The sequence below is a fragment of the Pangasianodon hypophthalmus genome, chromosome 8 (assembly GCF_027358585.1).
Source record: "Pangasianodon hypophthalmus isolate fPanHyp1 chromosome 8, fPanHyp1.pri, whole genome shotgun sequence".
Lineage (NCBI taxonomy): Eukaryota > Metazoa > Chordata > Actinopteri > Siluriformes > Pangasiidae > Pangasianodon > Pangasianodon hypophthalmus.
In genome coordinates this window covers 12639077-12659466 of record NC_069717.1, presented here as the reverse complement: position 1 = coordinate 12659466, position 20390 = coordinate 12639077, and the positions used below count along the sequence as shown (strand labels likewise).

The window sequence follows — 20390 nt, the reverse complement described above, 5'->3', positions numbered from 1 at the left end:
TTTATTTGTATACTTTGCAATTTCACATTAAAGGTGAGGAACAAAAACTAACATGACTTAGCTGATGACTTTTTCATTTTTCTAATGAATAGTGTGTGTGTGTATGTGTGTGTAGATGTATGTACACTATATTACCAAAAGTATTCGGTCACCTGCCTTGACTCACATATGAACTTAAGTGCCATCCCATTCCTAACCCATAGGGTTCAATATGATGTCGGTCCACCTTTTGCAGCTATTACAGCTTCAACTCTTCTGGGAAGGCTGTCCACAAGTTTGAGGAGTGTGTTTATAGGAATTTTTGACCATTCTTCCAAAAGCGCATTGGTGAGGTCACACATTGATGTTGGTCGAGAAGGCCTGGCTCTCAGTCTCCACTCTAATTCATCCCAAAGGTGTTCTATCGGGTTCAGGTCAGGACTCTGTGCAGGCCAGTCAAGTTCATCCACACCAGACTCTGTCATCCATGTCTTTATGGACCTTGCTTTGTGCACTGGTGCACAGTCATGTTGGAAGAGGAAGGGGCTCGCTCCAAACTGTTCCCACAAGGTTGGGAGCATGGAATTGTCCAAAATGTTTTGGTATCCTGAAGCATTCAAAGTTCCTTTCACTGGAACTAAGGGGCCAAGCCCAACTCCTGAAAAACAACCCCACACCATAATTCCTCCTCCACCAAATTTCACACTCGGCACAATGCAGTCCGAAATGTACCGTTCTCCTGGCAACCTCCAAACCCAGACTCGTCCATCAGATTGCCAGATGGAAAAGCGTGATTCATCACTCCAGAGAACGCGTCTCCACTGCTCTAGAGTCCAGTGGCGGCGTGCTTTACACCACTGCATCCGACGCCTTGCATTGCACTTGGTGATGTGTGGCTTGGATGCAGCTGCTCGGCCATGGAAACCCATTCCATGAAGCTCTCTGCGTACTGTACTTGGGCTAATCTGAAGGTCACATGAAGTTTGGAGCTCTGTAGCAATTGACTGTGAAGAAAGTCTACGACCTCTTTGCACTATGCGCTTCAGCATCCGCTGACCCCTCTCCGTCAGTTTACGTGGCCTACCACTTCGTGGCTGAGTTGCTGTTGTTCCCAAACTCTTCCATTTTGTTATGATAAAGCTGACAGTTGACTGTGGAATATTTAGGAGCGAGGAAATTTCACGACTGGATTTGTTGCACAGGTGGCATCCTATGACAGTTCCACGCTGGAATTCACTGAGCTCCTGAGAGCGGCCCATTCTTTCACAAATGATTGTAAAAACAGTCTGCATGCCTAAGTGCTTGATTTTATACACCTGTGGCAAGGCCAAGTGATTAGGACACCTGATTCTGATCATTTGGATGGGTGACCGAATACTTTTGGTAATATAGTGTGTGTATATATATATATATATATATATACATATATATATATATATATATATATATATATATATATATATATATATATATATATATGTTCAGCAGTTCATTAACTGTAGCATGAAAATAGGAACTGTGAATGAGATGTGCATTTGGCAAGAAAATATCCATAGAAAAAATACAACAACTGCCTGAAATACTGCATCTATGTCTGTGTCTGGAAATGATTGCTATTAAATCCCGTACCTGTCCAGGCTTTTCAGATCTGCGTGTGAAGCGTGTGTGTGTGTGTGTGTGTTTTGGGGGTTTAGGCTGTGAAGTGAAGTGAGCACAGCGCCCAGCAGCATGGCACAGCGCGGCTAATAAAGCGCGCGCCGCTGCAGCGCGAGGCACAGTAACAGCTGTCACTCTGACAGGACGCTCTTTTCTTCTTCACTCACAAGATTTTCTGTTCACACGCACACCGCTATTTCTATTTCTTTCTTTATTTATTTATGTGTTTTTGCAATAATGTTACTGAAACGTTTACATTTTCCAGTTACTTCACTGTGCAGCTTGTCCGCTTCGAGAGTATTTTTAACACTCCTGTTATTGGGTGCGCTGGAGGCGAAGGAGCTGCCCAGCTGCAAAGAGGTAAGAACACTTCATAACGTCTAAAAGTCAAATAATTAAGTTTTTAATGTCTTTTGAACTATTTCTCCGAGTTATTCTCAGTTACAAACTTGGCTTATAGGACCATATGATTGGGGACGGATTGTTGTAACGCCAGGAATATAGCGCAGAAACCAAAGTATCGCGATATATCGCGATAAACCATATCATCTCGGTGTATGTCTCCTTCCTCTGGGCTTTTCCTCTTTAAATCTCAAAGACAAAATCTGATATTATAATAATGATGCGAATAAGCGCCTAGAGCATGATATTAATTGTTTCATTTTATATGCTACGATTTTTATAGTCTATAGAAGCAAATTTTTTTTAATTGCAAACCAACTTTGTCTCTATTCTTGATTGAGTTCTCCAGTCTTCACTTCCCCAATCCTTACATTTTCTAAACAAAAAAGGTAAAGGGAAATTATGAGCTATTATAACTGTCTCCTTGATGGGCTGAGACTGCTTTCCTCCTCTCTCTCTCTCTCTCTCTCTCTCTCTCTCTCTCTCTCTCTCTGTGTGTGTCTATATAATGTTACCCTATTGCCAATACTGTTACTATGTTCTTAGGTATGTATTGTTTTGGTGCTAAGGATCCTATCCTGACACAACTTGCAGATATGTACGTTTAAAAAAAGTCCAAAAAAATTTAAAGGTTGAAATATTAAATATTAAAGTGTACACCATGTAGCTCATGAAAATACAAAAGCATGTCTTATTTATTAGTATTCTCCTCATACTCTGCACGGTTTTTAATAGTACTTAATTTATATATATATATATATATATATATATATATATATATATATATATATATATATATATATATATATATATACACACACACACACACACATTGCTATTTGCACTTCTGGTTAGATGCTGCATTAACTGCATTTCACTGACCCTGTACATGTACTCTGCTCAATGACAGTAAAGTTGAATCTAATCTAAACTAATTTACACTCTTAGTACACACCTTTAAAGGTAGAACCCCACAACTGAGTGTTTCCCTATCAATAATGGACTCCAAGTAGAACCTCTTTGAACTAAGGACTCATCACTGTTGTAAGAACCCTTAATGGTTTCTTTCTTTAAGAATGTGAAGCTAACAATCCTAAGAATGACAAATGGTTCAACAATTTTTTTAAAAATCTTAGTCTGTTTAGTTGTCCATTTAGGTGTTATTAATCTGATTCATTAGGCTTCATGCTATTGTATTGGCTGCATGTAGTTTTTTTTTTTTTTTTTTTTTTTGAAAACAAAAACATGAACATTTAAACTTTAAATGATCCTACACAATGTCACATATGCTCTGCATCTTATTAAAGTACTGATTTGGTGCTAAGGATCTTGTCGTGACACAACTTGTATCTATGTATTTCCAAAAAAATCCTCTGGCCTTTCGGAACAGCTGCAACTGTACTGGATATTCAACATGCCGTTTCTTGTTTCCTAATTACATGCATAATTGATAGGTCTTTGTTCTAGCAGAAATCATGAATATGGACAGAAAAGCACATTAGAAGTTGAGAACATTGACTGACATCTGTTTCTAGAATAATACTGATATGTCTTTAGCTCTCTGTCCCTACTTATATGCTGCTGCACTGTTAGTTGAATGTCTCCTGGACTTTCATAAAAGTACACAAATAAATATATTTTCTAACTGAAAAGAACTTTCAATATCTTGATGTCGAGACATACTGTATATCCACGCTCTTCATACAGGCATGTTACATTGACTCAGCTACAAGATTGTTCCTGACATGACTAAAAGTTTGATAAAATACTATATAAACTGGACATAGTGTCTGTGAATGGATTTAATCTCTCTCTGTTTAGAAATGTATATGATATATGAATGACATGACAGCATGGTAATTAGACATTTGTCTTCTGCTGTCATGTTCACGTGCTGCAGCTGCTTCAACTGGTGTTTACTTAGACTTCGTGAGCTGATCATATGATTGCAGACTGCAGTGCAAAGAGAATATCATAGGCTGGGAAGGATTATAGAGAATAGGGTTTAAAGAGCTGTGGAATAAATGTTTCAGTAATGTAATGTGAATTGATACAGCAATTTTTGTGTTTGGATCAGTTAGGCATCCACGTCAGCATTCAGTGTGGTTGGGTCATCCGTGATTCCCTCAGATAGATGTATAGGTGATGCTTGGGAACCTCAAAGAGCAAATGCAAAACTTTCAGTTTGCATTTCCTCCTATGTAAGCAGCCATCACTGAGTTAAACTGAGTTAACTGAGTAGTGTGTATGAGTAGTGTGGAAACTGGCAGCCTGAGGATCTTATCAGAAGACGATAAGAAAACAGGTTAAAACCTGTGTGAAATTGACATCTGGAGATATAGAAACAATTACATCATGACTTGACACCATTTCCTGTAAGTCCTGTTAAACCAAGGCATTGTATTTTTATAACTTTTACCTGGCCCTGTATGGCAGTGCAGTTCACTGCATTTATTATATTATTCACTCTGTACTCTCACGAAGGTTAAACGACCTTGCATTTGGCCCAGGAGAGAAGACAATGTAGGCAGAGACACCATAGAAACGTGGGTCACTCTGTCCTGTTGCCTTGGATTTATCATAATAATATGAATGCCTGGATTAGTGCTAGCAAGGAGACTGCCATTAAGCCTGACTGATACAATTAAATATTTACTTATTTTCTCCTATGTACTCTTTATATTTTCGCTCTGATATGTGTGTTTAGAGTGTTTTTTTCTTCTGTGTCTTCATGCACAGAGCTAATGTAGCTTCACTAATAGGAAACAGTTTCCAGAACCGTTTTTCCTGTGCCCTTCTTTTTTGTTAACTATTAACCTAGTTCTGCTTCACGTGGGATGTTTGAGTGTACTTTGCAAAGTTCTTGTGGTCTAATCTTACTCCAGGTGGCATTCTGTCAGGTTTGGATAGGTGCATGTTTATTAGTTGCCCAACTGTTACTCAAAGCCTTGTGTAAATGTTCTGAGGAGTGGGCAACAAACAACATCTAATGAACCACTTTAATAAAACTTTAAGAAGATTCGTTAATAGTATTTTCAAATATTTGTATTTACATGGAACAGAATAGCACGTTTGTTTAAGAATCTGCTTTATCAGTGTCTCCCTCACCATAATGGTAAGTAAATAATTCCTGTTAAGCAGCTTGTGGGGACTGGGAATTAAACATCCTAGTTGAAGGTGGTTGTAAAAGGGTGCGGCGGATGCCTGTGTAAATATTGATCTGACCCTGTGTTTAAAAAGGGGGTTGAATAATTAAACATGCAGGGATGTAGCAGAGTGCCACAGATAATGGTTTACCATTTATCAACTGTACATAATCAAATATAGATTTTCACAGCAAGAAATAAATGTAAGAGTGTCAGAGAAAATAATGACACCTGTATGTTTACCTCAGTTGACTGACATGATAAATTTGTACCACTCCAAATACTTAATGTAACACACTACTTGCTTTTCTTTTCAAACATATGAATTTTTTTCTCATCGTCTTCTAATGAAATGAATATGTCTGTATTTGCATTGTTATCTCAGTCAGATTACCACTTTGAGTACACAGACTGTGATGTTCTGGGGTCCAGATGGAGAGTGGCGATACCCAACAAGCCTGACACATGCACAGGCCTCCCTGACCCAGTTAAAGGAACACACTGCAGTGAGTAACAAGGCTTTACAGTGCTTCATTCCAGCATTCATGAGCCAGAAAAGGATGTTTACAATCCAATCAAAAATCCTTAAGGCTTAATCGTTCTATGTAGAACCCTACAACTGAATGGTTGTATTAGAAAGGGTTCCAATAAATCCCTTTTAGGAAGCTATAAACCCTGAAGGACCTTTTTGTTGTAAGAGTGCATCGTGTCGCTCATGAAAATACAAACGCATGTCTTATTTACAGGTTAAATACAGACCCTTAGAGGTACTTTAAGTAAAGGTTTACTTAAACCTTTAAAGGTAAAACCCTAGAACTGAGTGTTTCCCTATCAGGAAGGGCTCCAATTAGAACTAAGGACCCATAAGTTTTCTAAAAACCCTTAATGGTTTCTTGCTTTTAGAATGTGAAGCTCAAAATCCTAAGAATGACAAATGGTTCAGGACATTTTATCTTAGTCTGTTTAGCTGTACATTGTAGGTGTTAGTAATTTGATTCATTAGGCTTCTTGATCCTACACAATGTCATATCTGTGCTGTGTATCCTATTAAAGAATGCCACAAAAGTGAATTTACTGTGAACATCATAAAAAACTAAAGGCAGATTCCAAGCCAGAATTAGGATATACTAACAAGAACACACACACTAACTATTATTACCTGTTGACAGCATTTTCCTGTGAGGAAGGTGAATATCTGGACATGAAGTCACAGGAGTGTCAGAAGTGTGCAGCAGGGACCTACTCCCTGGGTACAGGAGTGGCCTTCGACGAGTGGGACAACTTACCTGCTGGCTTTATCACCCATGGCATCAATATGGATATAGGAAACATCTACACTAACTGCACCAAGTGAGTAGCTGTAATGGGGATTTTGTCAAATTGTGGCTCTTACTGGCTCTAATTTTTAGTTGTTATGACTCTCCGTTTAATAATATGGCATTTCCGATTGTACTGTATGTGGGTGTATGTGTGACTGTGATCATTATTAATTAATTTTTTTTTTTTTTTTTAAATTTGAGTCATATGTCAACAAAATGGATTACACTACTATATAAATTACCAGAGAATGTAAAAAGAAGGTATTTGGCAAAAAAAGGCAACTGTCAGATTCAGATCAAAGCTCAAACAATCAGTCAGCTCCCAGCATTACATCCACACATCAGAGCAAATAAGTAAAGAATAAAACACATTGGTGTGTGATCTGGAAATAATCCACATTACTGTTCCCACCAGAAGTGGATTATTTTCCTTTTACCACAGGAATTATTACTTTTTATTTATTACTTATAATTTATTACTATTACTTATTAATCCTATACCACAGCAATTTTCCAACGATTGTAATTTTTCATTTATTAATGAATGATACATTGTGCTTTTTAACCATTTACAGTTACATATAATGTTGTGGAACATCAATGAGACAAGTTAGTTCCTATTATCAATTACATTATAAAGAGTCGTTTCCTCACCAGCCTTTCTTTTTCTCATTCTCTTGAAGTTGATAAGAAAAAAAAAAACCTCAGCTTGTCACATTACCAAAGAACTGGAGAGTGCAAACTCTCTGTTCTGAAGACTCTCCAGTGGCGGATAGCTTACTGACCTTTAGAAAGCGCGGACACCCGAGACTCCTTCCATTAACGTTAAATAAACATCTCCTTACAGAAAGCTTCAATTACATGGTTTTCTGTGTTAAATAACAACACCCTTTCTTAATTTGTTATATGAAACACACAAGTACCCGTGAATTTGTAATTACTGTGAAAATGATAACTTATTAGAAGACGTGTATTAATATAAACCTATCATTTGAATTATAGACAAACCCTGGATGTTATTTTAAAAATGAATCCACAATCATGCTGTGGTATAAATTCAAATAAATAGTATTTAATTACAATAACTTATTGTCATGTTAAAACTGAAAGACTTTCAATAATACTTGTCCATGCTCTTGTGGGTTTTTGTTGTTTGTTTGTGTGTGTGTGTGTGTGTGTGTGTGTGTTTGATGGGGTCCAGCTCAACTTGGACTCCTAAGGGGGACTACATATCCTCTAACACAGACGAATGCAGCTCCACACTGTCGTATGCTGTAAATTTGAAACAGCCTGGCTCAGTCACTTTCCAGTACTTCTATCCTGATAACAGCATCTTCTTTGAATTCTATGTGAGTATTATAATGTCCAATGTAGGCAGCTGTCATCAGCTGCATTGCATTCTGGACCTTTAAGGCCAACTTTTGTTACCTCCAGTACTTTGACAGTGGATTTCTCATGAATAAGACATTAACTGACATTGATCGCTGAAACATTTTGAGTGTTTTTAAGATCTAACAGTGTAACCTGACCTTTATCCCTTATGTTGTGATTGTTGAAAATCATTCTGCTCTTATTGAAACTGTGCTAGCAATGTCCTCCTGTGACACCATCACAGCAGAAAACTACTAACTACTTACAGGAATAATAAAAGCACTAATCAACAAATTAGCACCAAAATGTGATTCAGGGTGGAGTTTGTCTTTCAATAGACTAAAGAATTGTTGCTAAAATATAAAAAAGATTCATGTTTTAACTACGCTATATGGCCAAAACTATGTGGACACCTGACCATCACATTCATATGTGGTTCTTCCCCAAACCTTTGCCACAAATTTGGAAGCACACAATTGTCTAGAATGTCTTTGTATGCTGTAGCATTAAGAATCCCCTTCACTGGAACTAAGGGGCCCAAATCTCTTCCAGCATGACGATGCCCCTGTGCACATAGCGAGTTCCATAAAAATATGGTTTGCCTAGTTTGGAGTGGAAGAACTCAGGTGACCTGACCTCAACCCCACTGAGCACCTTTGGGATGAACTGGAACATCACCTTCGTGCCAGGCCTTCTTGTCCGACATCATTGCCTGACCTCAGTAATGCTCTCGTGGCTGAATGGGCACAAAGCTCCAAAGACATGTTCAAAAATCTAGTGGAAGGCCTTCCCAGAAGAGTGGAGGCTGTTATAGCAGAAAGAGGGGACCAATTCCATATTAAAGCCTATGGTTTTGGAAAGGGATGTTCAAGAAGCACATAAGGGTATGATGATCAGGTGTCCACATACTTTTGGCCATATAGTATATAATGCTCTGTTTATCCATGTCCTCTGTGTGTTGGTTGTTTTTTTCTTATCCATGTCCTATGTGTGTGTGGGGGTTGTTAGGTCCAGAATGACCAGTGCCAGTCTACTGATTCTCAGAGTCGCTGGATGAAGGTTTCTGAAAATGACTGGGAGTATCACTATGTAAGTGTGTTTACAGGCACAATTGTGTGTTTGTGTTGGTGTGTTTTGTGCATGTTTTAGGAGCATGCACAAACTTTGTGGCTGATACTGATTTTGTCCTGTGTACTCTAACCAGGTGCAATTGAATAGTGGGAACAATGTTCTATACTGGAGAACCACTGGGTTCTCTCTGTCTGGTAGTGCTGTTAAACCAGTTCTACTGAAGAACATTGCTATCTCAGGTTTGTTCAATGCATCATCAACAGCATCAACATCATCATCATCATCATCATCATCTTCATCACACTTGCCCCAAAATGAGTCAAATCTGCCACTGATTAATAAAGAGCTACACTGGTAGATAAAGTTTGATCAAAATACTGCATATCAAAAATGTACTTGGGTATCCCCTTAAAATGTTTAATGCTTAAACATTTAACATAGAAGATGAAATGTCACTTCCTAAAAATATCAGAGTTAAATTAAAATAAAAAACTGCCTGTTTTTTCATGATCATCCATTTGGGTCGTAATTGACATTCAATTCAATTCAAAATTGTCACAGTTAATTTTTGCTTTTTCAGTTTTAGTAAAAATAAGAGAATAACATCTTTCCAACACTTGGTCCACTCTCCACAGGGGTTGCATACACATCTGAATGTTTCCATTGTAAGCCTGGTACCTACAGTGCTGAACATGGGGCTGCCCACTGCACCCCCTGTCCAGTCAACACCTACTCCAATAAGGGAGCTACTGCATGCCAGCAGTGTGAAGAAAAGAAATATTCAGGTATCTGTTTGTTCATATGTTTTACATAGTTATATACAAGTGATAATCCCAGGACTAGACGTTTTTAATCCAGAATGCAAATGCTTTTGTTACTTTCCTTGGTGTGAAGTACTCACCCCTATGAAAATGAGTTGCATACTGTAGCAATGTAGCTGTAGGATTTACCTACTTGGCTGTTGTGTGTGCTATCACTAGATCTAAATGTGTGTGTGTGTGTGTGCTGACTACTCTTTCCTATGTGTCTAGGGATTGGGTCAGCAACATGTCAGCAGAGGCCACCCTGCACAACCAGCGACTACTTTTACACTCACACTCCTTGTGATTCCAAAGGACAGGTATTGTTAAAAACCAAAATAATATGAGAAACTCTTCCTATAACAAATAAAATATTCAAGTATTTCCTACTAGTCTCTACACGGCTAATAAAGAAACCACATTCAGTCAAGTGCAAAAGTTTCCATCACCATATTTTTTTAAATAATAAAAAAAGAAAAGAAAAAGCATCCTGTAATGACGCCACAGTCCAAACGAGGCACAATCAACTGATAAATAGATTGCAATGGAACAAAAGCAAAAAGTTAAAGTTTTGCCATGATACCACTGACTGATTCTCAAGGCCTGATTTAACAAAGGCAGAGTATGAAACTCTTAACAGATATGTCAAAAAGAAAGGACACAGATACGCAAAGAATCTCTTACAGTTATGGTTAGATAGTTTATATATAACACTCCAAAAGGGGATTACAAACTTTTGGATTAACATTTTGATATATAAACTCACGCTGACATTTTTTTTCTTTTTTTACAAACCTACTATACAGTATATGCCTTACTGGTATAAAATACACTTCTTCATTTTGTTCTGAGGGGATTCAAACTCTTGCGCTTGACTGTATATTGTATTAGCGAACTCTACTATATAGAGTAGATAATCTGTAGCATGTAGTCATGTTGCATTTTTACTTTTTCATGTACATTTCTCTTCTTGTCTTTTCATAGACACAGCTGATGTATAAATGGATTGAACCAAAGATCTGCAATGAGAATGCAGAGGGAGCAGTGAATCTTCCAGCCTCAGGGAAGATGCAGACCTGTCCTCCATGTAATCCTGGATTCTTCGCTAACAATTCTTCAGCTTGCCAACCCTGTCCACAAGGCTCCTACTCCAATGGAACAGGTGCAATACACAAACAATAAACCACATGCCTCAATTATAAGTTACAATTTTTATGTGGAAGTTAAACTGATAGAATAGCGAGAAAGAAATCGACAGAAAGCACACAGATTAAGATGTTATGTTGTGTTTACAGCATGTTCCGAGTGTCCTGCTGGAACGGAGCCAGTGATAGGTTTCGAGTATAAGTGGTGGAACAGGATGCCCAGCAACATGAATAGTTCAGTCTACAGACGAGAGTATAGCGGCACTCAGAGGAGCACAGGTAAACAAAGCCTTATGGTGTGCGTCTGGACCAAACACATGTTGTTTGCAATTCACTGACCCTCACTGTCTGTGAAGTAGACACTATAATGATTTATTAGCAAAGTCTTATAGTTGTTGTCAGGCAGAGATTAAACACTGAAGGGAGAAAAAAATCATGCGTTCATAATAAGGCAGACCAGTTAAATCAGCTCATTATTCTTAGACAAATTATTAATTCAGTATAATATAACTCCAAAGATTAAAGATTATATGATCAATCCCAGTTTGGGGTTGCGGAGAATTGTCTTTTATATTTCTCCAGTAGTTCAGTTGTGTAATTAAAACTGTGTTTTGTTGCAACAGGATGGGAGGTAGCTGGCGAGTACGTTTACACCACGCCTGGAGATTTGGACTCAGACTACATGATGCTAACACTGAATGTCCCTGGTTATAGGTAAGAAATGCTAGATACAAACACCCACCTAATATTCTACATGCATGAAACCAACAAGTATGATTTATGGATATTACGTAAGTAGTATTATTGTATTATTAAGTAGTATTGTCTGCCTATGTTTGATGTTTTATTCTTTGAAGGTGAAAGTTTCTTATCTTCGTATATTTCATATCTTTATCTTGCTCAGCTTGCCCTACTCCCTGGATAAAGATAATGAGAGGGCAGAACTTTCTAGAATCACATTTGTCTTTGAGACCAAGTGCACAGCTGACTGCGCACTTCACTTCATGACAGTAAGCACTTAAGTTTGGATACTAATTACTTATCTACTTATAGTTGTATAATAACTTACTTTTGAAATTCAGTGACTATTCCACCTTTGCAATCACTTTTCTTGTTGAGTAATGCAAATAGAAATGTGCTGGTCTCATGCACTTGAAATGCTGTGTGTTTGTGTGTGTGTGTGTGTGTTTGGTCACAGGGCTTGAGTGAGAGGAACAATCGTGTGGTGGAGACTTGGAGAGGCACAATTGGGAAGCAGTCGTATTCTTACCTAATTAAGAGCAATCTCACTGTGAGCTTTACCTGGGGCTTTCAGCGCACTGATGTCTACAGTATGGTGAGAACAGGAGAAGAGCTTCCAGATGATTTTTATTAAAATATGTGTATTTACATACATATCTCATGTTACATATGATATTGTAGTGAGGGCTCAATATTCAAAAGTATAGCTTTATATATCAATTCTTTAAAAAAGATATTACCAGCTAGCATGATATGCAAGCTGAAGTTGATAATTTTTCTATAATAGCAAGTCCTGAAGTGTTTTATTCCTCTTATACCATTGCAATTTACCAAAGATGAAATTTTTTTATTTATTGATGAAGAACACAACTTTGTATTTATTTATTTATTTACTTATTTATTTACTTATTTATTTACTTTTACAATTTTATAGTTATGTTTAATGTTGTTAATGTTATCACTTATGTTATAGGAGCTATAAGCAGTCACTTGACTATACTCTCTTTTTTTTTTTATCTCTCGTGAAGTTAATAAGACAAAAGCACAGCTTGTTGTATTACCAGAAACCTCAAAGCCCTCCACCCTGAAGACTTTCATGTAGCTGAAAACCTGCTGACTGTTACAAAGCACTGACCACTGAGACTCTTTCCATAAATGTTAAATTAATTTCTCTGTGTTATTGTTAAATAACAAAAATTTAATTATTGGATAAGTAGATTATGTGCCTTCTGACTGAGTTGTTACTACAGAACAATAACATTTTGGAACAAGTGCATTATTATAAACCTGTGACTTGCCTTGCAGCTGACACCATGTCAGAGTCAAGCTGTTATAGAAAATTAATCAACATCTTCTATCAATCTGATTCGAGAATTCACCAGCACTGTGGTATAGGGTGTCTTAATGCTGAAGTTCATGGTTTGTTAGTGTCATCTAATAGTGCCAGTAAAGTATTACCATGTAATAATAAACATTTGTCTCCTTTGTTTGCAGGAGAGGCAGTACAGCTCAGACTTCGCTAAGATCTACTCTATTCACATTACTAATGTCATAGGAGGAGTGGCCTCTAAGTGTCGACAGTGTGCACTAGATTCGTCTCGGACAGACTCAGCCTGCGTCTCCTGTCCTCCTGGACACTACATGCTAAATGGCACTGGAGTGTGCAGGAGCTGTCCACCAAACACCTTCATAAGGCCTGAGCAGCCTCTGGGAGAGGAAGCCTGCATCCCATGTGGACCTAATACTAAGAGCAACCAAGTAAGCACTGATAAATTGTTTTCCTATCAAGTCATTTATTGCATCACAGGAGGTACTAAATTTGGTCAAAACATCAGTCATACAAACCGATACGTACGTCTAGTACATGTATCATACACAGTATTCATGAAAGTACTGATGTTTTGATATTATCTCTTCCTGTTGTCCTATTTTCAGGCCCGCTCAGCCTGCGTGAGTGACTGCACTCTGGCTATGCAGTATAAAGGAGAAACTCTGCAGTATGATTTCTCTCCCCTGGCCAGTGTTACTCACTTTCAGAGCAGCCCTCGCTTCACCAACAGAGGTCTTCGTTTTGTTCATCAGTTTAGTGTGGGGCTGTGTGGCACAGAGGTAAATTCAGCAGGTTAGATGAGCTGTAAGCTGTAAAATGCTGTAACTTTACAGCATGTATGAATGTCCTGTATATCATATGGTTAAACTACTCCTGATCATGTCATTTTAAAATAGTCTATCTTTAGTATTAAATTGTTTCATTTGTTTTTTAATGCTCAAAGTCTTACTAAAACTGGCCTAGGATAATTAATTTTTGCACTTTTACTCTCATTAAAAATGCCAGGGTGAATATACAATTTGGAAACACCCCTCTATAATCGTGCATTCCTAATAGCTGGTTAGGTAACTGCTAGTAAAATAGCTCACATTTCTCACAGTTAAATATGAGTAAGATTTAAGTATCAGAATCTTGACTTCATATTCTCAGCTCTTTATTTAACACTAACCAAACCTGTTAAAATATACAGTAACAACAAAAAACTAGTATTAGCTAGATAGCTTAGTGTGCCATTTCTGTGGGTAAATTTTTCTGGGCACCACTTACTTTTCTAAACATTTGCATATGTGATGTGATTGGATCACAGACACTGAGCCTATTTTGTGATATTACAAACTGAGCTTGGACATACCACACCTTGGTTCTTTTTTGTGGAAGTGCTAAGATTGTTTAAAATGGACAAATGTGACCTTTGCAAATGTGACAAAAACACCAAAGTATATAATCAGAATCAACCATCCAAGATGAACTGACCATTTTTAACCACCAGCTGTGTACTCCTAGGACCGCGTTCTGGCTTCATGTGTTGATAATGTAACGGAGAGCAGGAAGGAGGTGAATGGTTATGTCTGCCAGTCAATCATAGTACCTACCGATGTCAGAGTTCAAAGTGTGGTGTCCTCACAGCCCTTTCTTATTGGAAGCACATTGATTGGTGAGTTTTAAGTGAACTTACAACCAAACAACTAAGGCTGTACGGCTTTAGATAATGACCTGCTGTTTTCATTTTGTCTAGGGGTAACCACTGATTCCACACTTGATCACATCTCATCTTCTGGGAGTACCTTCCCTGCACAATCTGATCTGCCTGATGTCATATTTTACTACCGGTAAGATCAGAGACAAACAGAACATAAGCAAGAACTGCGCTGAAGAATTGTCGTTAATCTGTCATTGTGTCTGTCATTCATTTTGTGTCTTTAGGGCAAGTGAAACAACGCAGGCATGTAAAAATGGCAGATCAACCTCCATCAGACTAAGATGTGATCCCACAGTGACAGCAATGGATCAGATTTCCTTACCAAGGTACACTGCAGAGTTATGAAATGAAGGCAGTGAGAGGCAACAGACCAACTGCCACAAGCATAGGAACTAAAAACAATGCAATCCCATTGTGTGCAATCTCCTGTAATCCACAAATGTGGCGTAATCGCTGCTGAGTCAGCTAAATAGTTTTGTGCATAGCAACACCTTCTGGTCAAAGCAAGGAACTGTGAGTCTACTTCTACTTCTTAAGTCTACTTCTTTTTCTCTTGATCTCCCTCTCTCTGCAGTAACTGTACAGAGGGAACATGTGATGGCTGCTCCTTCCACTTCCTGTGGCGTTCTCAGTATGCCTGTCCTCTCTGTTCTGAGAGGAATTATAAAGAGATAGTGAGTGCCTGTATCAGTGGGATTCAGGTAGGTTTAATTCCTAAAATCATAACGAACAAAAGACACAGCAATAATATTTGACCCTTAATGCTATGAGAGAGAGGTCAGAGAGAGGTCCAGGAACTTCCAGGGGTCTGTGACATATAGTGACTTTAGTGACTTTAGTAATTATAAGGGTCTCTCTGGGTGAGGAGCTGTTTTGAAATGTGGAACATTCCAGCTAGCAAATCCAAAAATAATATGCAGCTCAACAAGGCCTATGCTTTAAAGTTACTTCAAATTTATTTTATTGAAATTCTGAGACAACTTTTTGAACACTAGTTGAATACAGATAGAACTTTATTATTCTGTAATCCTGCCTGGTCAAATCTGACCATTTCTTATTATGCACTCTCTTCATCTCATTGAATAACTAATAAATGGTAATAAACTCAGCAGAGAAAGACATTTTGAGCCAATTAAGATGACATTTTAATTATATATGCTTTTTAATCAGATTCGATTTCTGAATGTGTCCTCTAAGATCTAAAATACAAATTCACTTTTTAAAATATGAAGATGTTCCTAAACCTTGAATTTTCATTGTAAAATATTTAATAATACTAAAATTTTTAAATAATATTTAATAAATATAAAATATAGTACATGTTTCTGTGCAGCCACACAAACACATCTTATGAGGTAGATGGCCTTCAGTTCCTTGTTACACGGGAAAATTCAGCATTGAGCAACGTGCATTAAGCACATTTAGGCACATTGCATGTAGCAGGCTAATGCCTGCATATTTAGTGCTAATGTTATCTGATGTTAGCCACAATATTAGCTGTGCTGAAAACTTTTTAATGTTCAAATACATTTATAAACTGTAAAAGCAGCTTTTATAGTAGATCTGTACTGTGCCTGTTTTGTACACTTTTTATTACTCACATGGAGCATACTGTATGTAGCACATCTACAGTTATGTTCTTCTCCAGCTTTCTGTACTGAGGCTTCAAGTCTGTTCTTTTCTGTCTGAGTGCAAGTAGAACGTGGATATTGATTGGCCAAGCTACCTATATTATTATTCATCTTATGTTCATCTTGGATGATGATATAAAACCAAGTTTAACTGAGAGTTTGTAGACAGAATGTTACATTTTTTTAAAATATTACACCAAAACTTTTATGTGGTTAACTCATTTTCGATCAAACTGCCAGATCATTATAATATTGAGGTCACAATATAGTCAGGGTAGGCTCAGTTAAGGACATGATGATGATGGAGATTATTTAGATATTATGATTTTGATTGATAAGCCTTATTAAATAAGTATATAATATGCCACTCACACTAACAGAGAGTTGTTTGTTTCATAGTCTAAAAATGCAGTGTGTCTGAATGTGCTTACTGCACATTGCTCAATGCTGAACTTTCCTATGTAACCAGTCTTAAAAACAAGAATAAATAACTAACCACAACTTTAATAAAACTACAAAAATTTTTGGTTCATATGACAAAATATTTTGAATTCACATTTTAAGTTTGGATTTTGTGGAAGAAAAATGGCTTCGTTTTATTCAGAAAATATAAAAATATTTCAAATATATATGATGATACTGTACATATTTGCCTAATGTGCCTTAGAGTTAAATAGCTAGATGATACTATTCATACAAATGAATACTAATTAATAAATGAATCATAATAGGGTACTTGGATCTTATTTTTACACTAAAAGCCGTCCATGAGTACAAAATGTTTGAGAGCCATGCTCTAAGTGTGTGTGTGTGTGTGTGTGTGTGTGTGTGTGTTCAGAGGACTACCTATGTGTGGCAGCAGCCTCTGCAATGTACAGGTGGAGTGCCTCTGCCAGATCCACAGATTAGCACTTGTGTCACTTTGGACTTCTGGCTCAAATTTGGTGTTTCTGTTGGATCGGTGGCAGCGATACTGCTCATCACCATCAGCTGCTACTTCTGGAAACGGACACGCAAGTGAGTGCTTGCATCAGAGCATGTTTTGATTTTGAAGTTCCTTCCCATGTTGCATCTGTTTTTCACTGGCTGTAGGTCTGTTCTATAGCTCTGGAATGGCTACAAAAAAGCTATCCTGTCCGTTTTAATGTGCATCAAGCATGTTTGGAAGAGTTTGCTCAATTCTGTGTAAACAACCTAACAGATACACTGTATGGCCAAGAGTGATCATCACCTGACAGTCACACTCATATGTGGTTCTTCCCCAAACTGTTGCCACAAATTTATAAGCACACAATTGTCTAGACTGTCTCTGTATGCTTTAGCATTAAGATTTCCCTTCACTAGAGCTAAAGACATGGTTTGTCAAGGGTGATGTAGAAGAACTTGAGTGGCCTGCACAGAGCCCTGACCTCAACCCCTCTGAACACCTTTGGGATTAATTGGAACACCGACTGCTCACCGGGCCTCCTTTGTCTGACATTAGTGCCTGACCACACTGATGCTCTTGTGGCTGAATGGACACAAATCCCACAGCCACACTACAAAATCTAGTGGAAAGCCTTCCCGGAAGCGTGGAGGCTCATGGTTTTGGAATGGGCATGTATAGGTGTGATGGTCAGATGTCCACATACTTTTGGCCATATATTGTACTTTTAATTGACCAGAGTCTGTTTTGTTCTTAGGCTCAAATTTGGATCTTAGCAGAAACATGCACATCTGAAGCAGTGTTCAAGCTTGTAAAAAAAAAGTTTGCTTTAATCTCAACAGTTCCTAACAAACAATAATAAAAAAGGCAAAAGTCTTCAAAACTCTGTGCATGCAACCAATTTAGAACATCAGAATGCTATATGATTTTACTGAATGCTAACTATAAGTAGCATTTCACTTAATGCAAGGTGCATGTAGTGCTAATGTAAATGTGTGTAAATATACAAATCCACTCCACAGGCTGGAGTATAAGTACTCAAAGCTGATGAATGCAGAGTCAAAAGAGTGTGAGCTTCCTGCTGCCGACAGTTGTGCCATTATGGAGGGAGAAGATGCAGAGGATGATCTCATCTATCTCACCAAAAAATCCTTTTTTACCAAAATTAAATCCTTCACCAGAGAGGTAAACTGATCTTCTACAGCCATTGTGGTACAGACTGAATAATAATGATTTGAAGTTTGAGAGAAATTTGCAATGAATGAGTAAATTATGATTGAGGTTTTAGACTCAGAACACTGATTATCCTCATTTTTAATCAGGTAATTAGAATTCTACTTCTTCTAATAATTCCCAAATAACATTTGCCAAACGGACAACAGTGTATGGAAATGCTCAGATGTTAAAATGTAAAAGTAATATACTGTATATTATAGTGTTAGAGTAATTTAGATGACCTTGTTCCTTTACAGAGAACATCAGATGGCTTTGACTCTGTCCCTTTGAAGTCATCCTCAGGCATGGAGATGGAGATGACCTAGACCTTTAATGGACAATGGGAACTGCTCTATGAAATCCCGACCCTCTGAAAATCACTGCTTCTTATGATGTCCTCTTTGTAAATATAAGAAAGAACCATCGGCAGATTGGAGAAATCCATATTTCACAGGGACAGTTCCACCAGCGTTTTGATTTTTGTTATTCAAGATTTTTTATCGAGTGCAAGCAATTTGTTTGACCTTCTTTAATTTTATGATACTTTCATGTCGATATAAATAAAGACTAGAAGCATTAGAGTCCTGTAAATTGATCACAGACAGTCTTTGGGGAAAAAATGTTTGTCCAGTAGTACAGTTTACATCATGTCGGGTCTGTTAATTTGTGTTCAGTTAAGGTTAGCAGATTTGCAGATCTGTTAGCAGATTTGATGTCTTTCCTGAGATACGTTTGCTTCTGCTTTTGTTCTTATGTTCTTATAGAAGCAGGATAAGCTTCTATGACTTCATTGTACCCCTAATATCTACTGCTTCTAATGTAAAGACATTTCACTTGTCTCGATTGTTTTCTGTACAGAATGTGAGTTATATAAAAAGTATTTGCTCCAATTATGCCTTTTCAGTTATTATAAAAAGTGTGGATTTTCTCTCCATCTCCAAAACGCTCACTGGCCATTTCATCAGGTGAAGCTACCATGTAGGTGCTCTTTGTCTGGTATACAATTATGATCTGTTGTTGTGCACAATTGGTGCATTCCTCTTTCATCTATCAATGGAAAGGGACCAACATAGGACCACTGCTTATTTGGATGGTGAACCTATCTGACATTTGTGCAAATCATCCTCTAGTCCAGTGCAGTACCACTAATGGCTGGATATTTTTGGTTGGTAGACTATTTTCAATCCAGCAGTAACAGTGAAGGGCTTAAAAATCCTGGCAATGCTTCTCCACCTGATGGACAGTGTAGACAGGGGGCCATGGAGTGTGTACATATGTGCTAAATACTCTAGTCCATCCTGATGAAAATTCCAAATTCTTCAAACAGGTAGACCATCTTTGCTAGCGGGTAAGCTATTTTCCGGCTTCCTTATTACTTGTTCAGTTGATTAATAAATGTTTGACTGTTGTGTTTTTTTCTTAAAAAAGAAAGAGTCTGCAGTGTACTAGAGATTGGCAGTAGCAGTAACTCAGAAATTGTTTCCTTTCTAACAGCACTTACCAGCTGGTAAAGATGGTCTACCAGCTTGGCAACTCGGCCTGTGGCAGCCAGTAGTGTATTTTTCAGCAGGGCTGGGGTGCAGGGGCGGATTTAATGATTTGGGGGCCCTCATTTCAGTGTTTTAACATCAATATTTAAAATTTCAGCATACCTTATTTATGATTAATAACTAAAAATATATATAATTTGCATTTTAGGGGGCCCAAGGCGGTTGCCTACTTTGCCTAGTGCTAAGTCTGCCCCTGCTGGGGTGACAAGCAATGGATCCTAAAGGGGAAACTATAGTTTAAGACACAGAATTCTGCCCATGAATGCAATTAACCGAAGTGCTGAAACAGGTGGTAAATGAAGAAAAAAAAATCTGTGCTGTAGAAGATGTGCTCTCCGTGGCACCGCTGCATGAATCATTTTGCTGCATTTTGTATTCTCGCGAGATTTCAGTTATTGGCGGGGTTAGCG

At 37.8% G+C, this 20390-nt stretch overlaps 1 protein-coding gene across 2 annotated transcripts; it reads left to right on the top strand.

Moving 5' to 3' along the window:
• Window positions 1–1696: 1696 nt before the first annotated feature.
• On the top strand, window positions 1697–19335 carry elapor1 (endosome-lysosome associated apoptosis and autophagy regulator 1). 2 transcript variants are annotated; one of them, XM_026919724.3, is made up of 22 exons: window positions 1697–1995; window positions 5569–5689; window positions 6353–6533; window positions 7704–7851; window positions 8882–8962; window positions 9078–9183; window positions 9580–9729; window positions 9976–10064; window positions 10729–10906; window positions 11040–11168; window positions 11513–11603; window positions 11794–11899; window positions 12088–12225; window positions 13125–13388; window positions 13566–13739; window positions 14464–14614; window positions 14696–14789; window positions 14884–14985; window positions 15234–15360; window positions 17129–17307; window positions 18238–18400; window positions 18688–19335. In XM_026919724.3, exons 1-22 carry the CDS (start codon window positions 1873–1875, stop codon window positions 18754–18756), a joined length of 2964 nt encoding a protein of 987 aa, XP_026775525.3. In that variant the 5' UTR covers window positions 1697–1872; the 3' UTR covers window positions 18757–19335. The 2 variants fall into 2 exon arrangements, with proteins under 2 accessions (XP_026775525.3, XP_053091955.1); XM_053235980.1 differs by lacking the exon at window positions 1697–1995 and adding an exon at window positions 3840–5152.
• The last annotated feature ends 1055 nt before the right edge of the window (window positions 19336–20390 follow it).

Excerpts from the sequence above, each read along its gene's own strand:
- elapor1 (XM_026919724.3), top strand. The coding sequence starts at position 1,873 with ATGTTACTGAAACGTTTACATTTTCCAGTTACTTCACTGTGCAGCTTG. Across the intron at positions 14,790-14,883 it reads GATGTCATATTTTACTACCG|GGCAAGTGAAACAACGCAGG; the intron begins GTAAGATCAGAG and ends TTGTGTCTTTAG. Across the intron at positions 18,401-18,687 it reads TTAAATCCTTCACCAGAGAG|AGAACATCAGATGGCTTTGA; the intron begins GTAAACTGATCT and ends GTTCCTTTACAG.